This window comes from Lathamus discolor, chromosome 2, assembly GCF_037157495.1.
Source record: "Lathamus discolor isolate bLatDis1 chromosome 2, bLatDis1.hap1, whole genome shotgun sequence".
NCBI lineage: Eukaryota > Metazoa > Chordata > Aves > Psittaciformes > Psittacidae > Lathamus > Lathamus discolor.
In genome coordinates, this window is record NC_088885.1 from 138,022,974 (window position 1) to 138,031,276 (window position 8,303).

Sequence of the window (8,303 nt, forward strand, 5' to 3'; positions counted from 1 at the left end):
TCTCATGGCGCACCTGCTGGCCGGGCCGGGGTCAGGGGGCGCTCCCGGCCAGCGCAGGTGCTCGGGGCTGCCGGCAGCAGCAGAGCGCGGCGTTCCCGCTCCCGGCGTGCCTGAAACGTCCCGCGGGTGGCGGGGAGCAATGAGCCCGGGCAGGGACTCTGCGTTCTCCACTGCCCGCCGCGTCCCTTCCGCCCCGAGGCTCTTTCGCTGTCTGGTCGGTCCGGGCTCCGCAGAGGGTTTGGGGGGTTTTGTTGCTAACATTTTGGGGCTTTGATTGTGGGTTGGGGTTTTTTTCCCCCATTCTTTTTCCAGTTCCCCCCTTCCGTCTCCCTCGCCCCCACCCTCTCCGGCAAGTGCGGCTCTTTTTTTCCTCTTGCTGCAAAGGGCAAGAAATGACGGTTCTCCCGAAACGACCTCCCTCCGATCCGTGTCTCGGCGGTGTCGTCCCTGGGGTAGGCAAGCCAGCTGTGCGGGGAGGAAAAGGCGGTAGTGAAGTCCCCATTCTGCTTCGTTCTTGATAGAACCGGCCTCGCTGGGGCAGGCAAAACACGGCGGGTTCCCCCCGCGCCCACCCGAGCCCGGCCCGAGGAACCGCTCCTGTCCTGGGCGCTGTGAGACCCGGTGTCCTCACAGCCCAGGAGGTGAAATGCTATTTATTTGGGAAAGAGGTGTTTAAACCAGGGCATTTTCCGCCCGAGCGGCCGGCGCGGGCTGCCCCGAGGGCCAGCCCTCGCTGCGCTGCCCTCCCGGCCAGGGGCTGGAGGACACGCGAACCGGCCGCTGCCCACTCCTGCTCCCCCTCCTCGACTGATTTTATTTTTCCCTACTTTCTACTTAAAGGAAGAAAAATCCCTAATCCCGACGCAGCCGCCACTTGTGTCCGCTTCTCTTCCGCGGGCTCGAATTCACCGGCACAGACTCGACCCTGAGAAATTTTCAAACCTGTTTTTAAATGCTGTTTTTTCCCGACATCTTTTCGTACTTCTCAAAGCCGACTTCCCGTCTCCGGTCTGGACTATACCATAAATTCCCCATACATGAGATTTAAGTAACGCGCAGAACAAGATAACGTTACAGATAAAAATTCAACCCGAATTTACTGTATGCAACCAACCGTACTGCAGCTAACGAAGGAAATGGAAGCAGTGCTTTAATCGAGAAACGTGAAGAGGGTCGCAGAGGCCCCATTTATCGGTAAATTTTCCGGTAATAAATCGAAACTGCTGTCGAAACTGTCTGTCCCAGGTAGGGACAGTCCTCGCCCAGCGGCAGTCCTCCGGAGAGGTTCTTCTTCCCAACTTGACTTACGGTGCCTGCAAATAGCAGTTAAAAGGCAGAACCGGACCACTGAAAGGTCAGCCCGTGGGGCACCCCGACCCGACGGCCACGGGACCGTTCGGACGTAAGCGTCACGGGCATACCGAGGGTATGGGCGCCCACAGGACCCCTGCCCTCCGGGTTTGGGGAGTTATCTCAGGTATTTAGGTATTATTGAGGTATTTAGGTATTGAGTTATTGAGGTATATAGGTATTTAGGTAGTTAAGCAAGTCGTGTGTCAGCTTGGCTGGGTCAGGGCAGGCGGCAGAGGCGGCCGGTGCTGCGCAGGGAGCGCGCAAATCCCCGCTGCCGGGAGCGGGGCGAGGGGCGTAGATCTGCTCTCGGAGGGAAAAGTCACCTTAGGTGACGCGGCGGGGGGGTGTGTGGAGGGGGAAACAGGGGGACGTCCGCCCGCTTTAAAACCCAGTTGCTACCCAAACACAAGTAAACAGTGGGGCCGGCGCGGCGGGGCGGGCCGGGGAAGGGGCAGGAGCCGGAGCCGGGGGCGGTCCCGTCCCGTCGGGGCGGAGCGGTGCAGCCCAGAGCGCGGGGCTGTGCGCGCCGCGGGGTGGGCCGGCGGCGTCGTCGGGCGGGCGGGGACAGCGCTCCACGCCACTCACCGCTGAAATGTGATGGACCGGGCAGGGGGCGGCTCAGACTCGCGCCGAGCCTCGCCGGGGTCGAAGGCGGGAGGCTGCGGGCGGGACGCTGCGGTCTATGCCGGGGCCCCGGGACCCCGGGACCGCCAGAGCTCTCAGCCGCCGCCCAGCACTCCGCACCATGCCGGCCGCCGTCCCCGCTGTGGATCTAATGTCTCCGTGAAGGCGCCGCGGCGACCGCCTCGGCTGTGCCCCGGCAGGAGCCGCCGGCTGCGGTCGGTAAGTGGCTTCTCCGGCCCGCCCCGCCTGCTGCCGTCGACGGGAATGGGGCGCGGGTCCGCGGCAGGGCCCCGGAAGAGCGTGACCCCTCTGCAGGGAGCGGGGTCCGCAGGGTTTGCTTTCAGTTCGTAACTCCGCGGTGGTGGGGAGCGGGTCCCGGCGCCGGGGCGGGCGCGCTGGTGTGGGGCAGGCGGCGGGGCCTCCCGGAGAGCGCGGTCCGTGCCCTCCGCGCGGAATTCCTTGCGGGGAGGAGCCGGTCTGTGGCGGCCTGCGGGCGGACCCGCGGAGCGCACCGGAGAAGCCCTGGGTCCGTGCGAGCAGCCGCGTCGCGCGGGCAGCGGCGGCTCCGGGAGGGGCTGGCGGGCAGCAGAGGCAGCCCAGGGCCCAGGGACCGGCTGCAGCGCCCTTGGGGCACGGCCGCGGCCCCAGCCCCGCCGCGGGAGGGAGCGCAGGGGAGCAGCGGCCGGGCCACGGGCCGGCGGCGGGCAGGTAGAGTGGAGCGCCTCGCCGGGGCATCGGGCTTAATTTAATTAAGCGCTCTGAGGGGAAAGAGAAAAGGAAGTGCCAAGATTGAAGTAACATCCGTTTTTGGTTGACTTTCTCACTCACACCTTATTAGAAATAACCTTAAAATCCCCCGCGAAGGCACCTTTGGGCCTTTTTGTTAGGTTTTCATAAAGTGACCTCCGGGTACAAACAGTAATAGATGGACCGTGTGTCAGGCAACGGTGTGGTTTGAAAAGTTTCATTGTTAAAATACGTATTTTGTGGCCGGAATAGTTTTCCGAACTTGGTTCTTTGACAAGAAAACGAGCGGCGTGCAGTGACATCCCCACACAGCCACCGACCGCCACGGTCAAAGGCGAGCATCCCCCCGCAGAAATGCTCTACCTGCCTTGATCACAGCTCCGAGACCCATCGCTCCGAGACCCGGCCCCGCCGGCCGGGCTGGGGCAGGAGCCGCCGTAGCAGTAGGTGAACAGTGATTTTATTGCCCCTGTGTCGGTTCCTGGCGGAAACCGAAGAGCGACTCACGCTACGACATCTTTAAAAATAAGTCTCTATATATAACCACCCCCTCTTCCCCCAACCACCAAAAAAGAAAAGGTCGCCATATGTAGTAGGTCGAGTGGATATCCCCGTCCCCGGTCTCGAGACAATCTCAAACGAGTAAAACAGGGAGGGAGCAGAGGAAATCCCGGAGAACCGCGATTCAAGGCAAACGAAAACAGGGAGGGGGAACGCTGCCATTCACACCCTACTTTCTTCCCGCATTTCCCCCCCCCAGAGGGCCCATCCACAAATGGTGCCACAAGCGGAGGGGAAATGGATTTTAGGGGAAATATCGAAAAAGTCTTTTCCCGCTGCCCGGTGCCAGCGGAGCGGCCCTAACCGTGCGGCAGCGGCGAGGGCTGCGGGCGGCGGCGGCCGCCCTGGGGGGCCGAGACAGCGCTGCCTGGCTCGGGCTTTGCGCTCCGGGAGCTCCCTTCGGTTTTGTTGTGGTTTGGGAAGGTGGGGTGTGTTTTAGGTTACTTTTTCAGGGAGACGGGGACTCTTGTTTATTTTGGAGACTCCGCGTTACCATCCCTTCCACCCAAACCCCAGGAGGTGCTCAGGCACCTCGGCCCTACCTCTTGTTTACAGGCCCGGGAGCGCCCGGCGCTTGCTCGAGCCGCTTTCATGGGTCGTGGCAGCCGCCCGGCTGCTTGAAGCGAACCCTCACCGAAAACAAGGGGAGGGCAGGGGCTTGCCCCTACAGCCGCTGCCCCGCGGAGGGAGCGTGGCCACGGGGAGCCGCGAGGTCCCCCGGCCGGCGGGAGGAGCGGGCCCGGTGGCCTCAGTCGAGCGGGCTGAGCGAAACCTTCCTCACACTCCGCTCGTTAGCTCCCGGCCCCGCCGACCCGGCTCCCGGAGGAGATCCCGGCCGGGGAGCGGGGCTGCGCCCGCCCTTCGCAACCCTGCGGGACGGAGGTGGCCGCTGCGCCGCAGCGCCGGTCCGGGCAGCCCTTGCCGGGCTGGGGAGGCCGCGGGGCCGGCAGCCTTCCTCGGGGTTGGGTGGGAGGTGTGCGTGCGGGAGGGAGCTCCTGCTCTCTCTCGGTTATCTTGATAAATGAGCTGCTGTTGGAGGAACAAAAATAAGCACCCGCGCCGGGATGAACGCGGGGGTTATTCTCCCCCCGCCGCCCCCCGGGCCGGCCTCTGCTCCCCGTGAGCACCCCGCTCCTTCCCGGGGAGGCCCCCGCCAGGAGAGGTCGGAGTCGGGGCCTCTGCGCCCGCGGGTGCCGGGCCGAAGCAGGGAGCGACGGCGGGGGCCAGGTTGGCCGGGGGCAGAAGGAGGTGGCCACGGTTGTCGCCGCGGTGGGAGCTGCGATGGACGGCGGCAGGGAGCGGAGCAGCCCCGGCCCAGTTCCGAGTGTATATTTTCACGATTCGTTTAATTTGAATCTGCTGCGCCTTCGGTTGGCTCGGCGCTGGGACTGCTCCTTTTAATCTAAATTTTGGATGCGTATTTCGGGAGTGATATTTTTAATTAGGTTTTTTTAACGCTTTAGACTCTCCGGTCGAAGCGATCGCTCTGGTTGGGTCGGTGGCGGCCGCCGGGGCTGCGGCAGGCGCTGGGGCCGCAACGAAGCAGCGCCCCGAAGCCGTGCCTGGCCCTCCCCGGCCCCGCCGCTGCGTTCACCTCGGCCAGGGGGGCCACGGTGCTCTCGGTAGAAGTTTCTTTACCCTCTTTTTTCCCTCTTCCCAGGATTTTCTCCCAGTGTCGAAAGCCCAGCAAAGGCACCAGCTGCACCGCCTGCCTGCACCCGCCCCGGGAAGATGGGAAGCAAGGCACTGCCAGCCCCCATCCCGCTGCACCCGTCCCTGCAACTCACCAACTACTCCTTCCTCCAGGCTGTGAACACCTTTCCCGCAACTGTGGACCAATTGCAAGGTCTGTATGGACTCAGCGCCGTGCAAACCATGCACATGAACCACTGGACATTGGGCTACCCCAATGTGCATGAAATCACCCGCTCCACCATCACGGAGATGGCAGCCGCACAGGGCTTGGTGGATTCCCGCTTCCCTTTTCCCGCGCTCCCCTTTGCCACGCACCTCTTCCACCCCAAGCAAGGGGCCATCGCTCACGTCCTCCCGGCCTTGCACAAGGACAGGCCCCGCTTTGACTTTGCCAACCTGGCCGTGGCCGCCACGCAGGAAGACCCCCCCAAGGTGGGGGATCTCGCCAAGCTGAGCCCCGGACTGACCTCGCCCTTGTCGGGCATCAGCAAACTGTCCCCGGATAGGAAGCCCTCCCGGGGCCGCCTGCCCTCCAAGACGAAAAAGGAGTTCATCTGCAAGTTCTGCGGCAGGCACTTCACCAAGTCCTACAACCTCCTCATCCACGAGCGGACCCACACGGACGAGCGGCCCTACACCTGCGACATCTGCCACAAGGCTTTCCGGAGGCAGGACCACCTGCGGGACCACCGGTGAGGGGCCGCCTCCGCGGGGCGGGGGCCGGGCCGGGGCTGTGCGGGAGCCGCTCGGCGGGGCGGGGGGAGGCTGAACCGCTCCGGGATGAGCCGGGAAGGCAGCAGGAGAAAACCCCGCTCCGACGCCCCTGAGCCAAAACCTGCTCTGAGCGTGGGACGGGCACCGGCGCTGGGGGGCTGCTGTGACCTCCCCTGGCTGTTTAGCTTTTGGGAGGTGCGGAAGGAGGCCGGGGTACAGGTGGGCCCATTTCCGCACCCCGCGGCCGATCAGCGTTGCCTTCGAGGAGAGCATGCTGGGGTCCGGCCAGCGGAGCCGAAGCTGTCCCGTCTGTCACCAGAGAGTGCGAACACGCCTCGATATAACTTACCGCGACTTTTTTAACCTATAGAGGAGTTCAGCCATGAGCAGAGTTATACGGGAAAAGGAGGGGGGAAAGTAGAGGGCGGGCGCTTGAGGGGAGCCGGGTATGGGGGAGCGGGGCCCGTGGATGGGTGGGCTCCGCGCTCCCGGCAGTGCTGCTCACTCCTCGGGTTGCATTTCAGGTACATCCATTCCAAAGAGAAACCCTTCAAGTGCCAGGAGTGCGGGAAGGGCTTCTGCCAGTCCAGGACCCTGGCGGTCCACAAAACCCTACACATGCAGGTGAGCCCGGCGCTCCCCGGCCTCCTCCGCGGGGTTCTGCCGGTGCGGAGCCGTCTCGGCCCGCCGCGGGGCAGGGGCTGCGGCTGTCGGGGGACGGGGCTCCGGCGCGGAGGGAAGCCAGGGGACTGCACGGCTCCGTGCTCCCCCGGGAACGGGAAGCAGCCTGCGGATACCTCCGCGACTGCGGGAGACCCGCTGGAAAACGGCGGCCGCGGGAGATGGGCTTAAAGCTGTCAGGGACGCGGTTGGCAGCGGGAAGCGAGCCCCGGGCTTGGCTTTGCCCACGCCGCTGCTTTGGGGCGATTTTCGTTGTTCGGCGGCGCGGGGCAGCGCGGAGCGGTGCGGAGCGTAATGCCCTGCCTGCGGCCGGCGGTCCTGCCACGGGAGCCCCGGAGCGGGCGCAAGTGCGGCGGCCCTTTCCTGTGCTCCCCCGGAGCGCAGAATGCCACGAATCGATATCTATGAAGTACCGCGTCTGGGGGCAGGAGGAGAGGGCGAGGTGGCATCTGCCGCCCACCCGGGGCTGCGCTCGCTCGTGTCCGACCCCGATATTTCAAATTGTGCGTTGCGATAAGAAAAAAGTGCAGTGATAACTTGCAACCGGGTAGTTTGTGAAGGATTAATCCTTTGCTTGCTTCAAATCTGAACAGGAATCTCCACACAAATGCCCCACATGTGGAAGAACCTTTAATCAAAGAAGTAACCTGAAAACTCACCTTCTTACCCATACAGACATCAAGCCCTACAACTGTGAGCAGTGCGGCAAAGTGTTCAGGCGAAACTGTGATCTACGGCGGCACAGTCTAACTCACACCCCGCGGCAGGACTTCTAGAGCAGCCAGGGACCCGCGCCGGCAGCTCCACCTGCCCGTTGTACTCAAGGACTGTGTTGTAGGAACTCGCAGGCGCACACACTCACACACACGGAGGCACACAGGCACGCTCGGGGCCAAGCTTTCCTACCACACGTCTGCGAAACTCGTTTAGAGAGTGCGGACTGCAGGATCGGGCCCCTCTCCAACCAACACCCAGGCGTAACGCTTCGTCGTCTTGTAGATACTCGCGGCTCATTTTAGAGCTCTGTACAGAACGTGGTTTTCTTCGTCTGTTTTATATCGTCGTGTCAGATGCACATCGGTAACAAATCGGGGAGGCAAAGTATCCCTTAAAAGTGTATTTCAAAATAAATCCTTTTTCTTTTTCCAAATACCTCCTGCCTTGTTGTATTATTCTCTGAACGTTCAGGCTTTTTTTCCCTGCTGTGTCAATGCAATGGTAAAAGCATATTGAATACATTTCCTAGCCGGGTGATTGTATTGTCACAACAATTTTGGTGATTGCTTTTGTTTGGCCTGTTTCACTGTCGCTGTTGTGTTATCTATTGTTTAGTAAAATGAAAGTGCCGGATTTGAGAGTTTATAGCTCTATTACTGAATAGTATGAATGTCTAAATATTAACTTCTGTATTTTTTTAATTTTCCCGAGCGAATATTTTTTTTTTTTAAGAAGAGAAAGAAAGAAATACTTGCAAATAAACACATCTTAGAAAATAACGCATAGAGCCGTTCTTACGCCAAAGCGGCTTATTAGTAACTTATTTGTAATCAACCCATATATTGTAAAAGTCATCCCTTTCTCGGAGATTGCAGCAGCCAGCCTCCTCCTGCCAGTAGACTTTGGACATGGGTAATTCACCCGCGTAGATAGGGACTTTATCCCGCAGAAGACGATTCGCTCCTGACAGCTCTGGAAGCAAAACAGCGAGGCGCAAGTACGGCCCCGGGGCACATTAGCGGGCTCCGCACAGCGCGGTGCCCCCCCCAACCTCTACCCCCCATGCGCGCTGCCGATCACGGGTCATCTCCGGGGGGCGGGCGAGGAGAGGGGCTGCTCCCCACTCCCCGGATACCCTCGCCGAGCGGTGCCTCGCCCCCGTCCTTCCTTTGCACCTCTGTAAGCCCCAGCTGTCCCGCATCGGGGTGACT

General features: G+C 61.9%; 1 protein-coding gene across 2 annotated transcripts; it reads left to right on the forward strand.

The window, feature by feature from the left end:
• The first annotated feature begins 1,932 nt into the window (after window positions 1–1,932).
• Window positions 1,933–7,525, forward strand: OSR2 (odd-skipped related transciption factor 2). 2 transcript variants are annotated; one of them, XM_065669419.1, is made up of 4 exons: window positions 1,933–2,196; window positions 4,946–5,672; window positions 6,219–6,318; window positions 6,969–7,525. In XM_065669419.1, the coding sequence occupies exons 2-4, from the start codon at window positions 5,017–5,019 to the stop codon at window positions 7,149–7,151; spliced, it is 939 nt and encodes a 312-aa protein (XP_065525491.1). In that variant the 5' UTR covers window positions 1,933–2,196; window positions 4,946–5,016; the 3' UTR covers window positions 7,152–7,525. The 2 variants fall into 2 exon arrangements, with proteins under 2 accessions (XP_065525491.1, XP_065525492.1); XM_065669420.1 differs by having other exon boundaries at window positions 7,051–7,525.
• The last annotated feature ends 778 nt before the right edge of the window (window positions 7,526–8,303 follow it).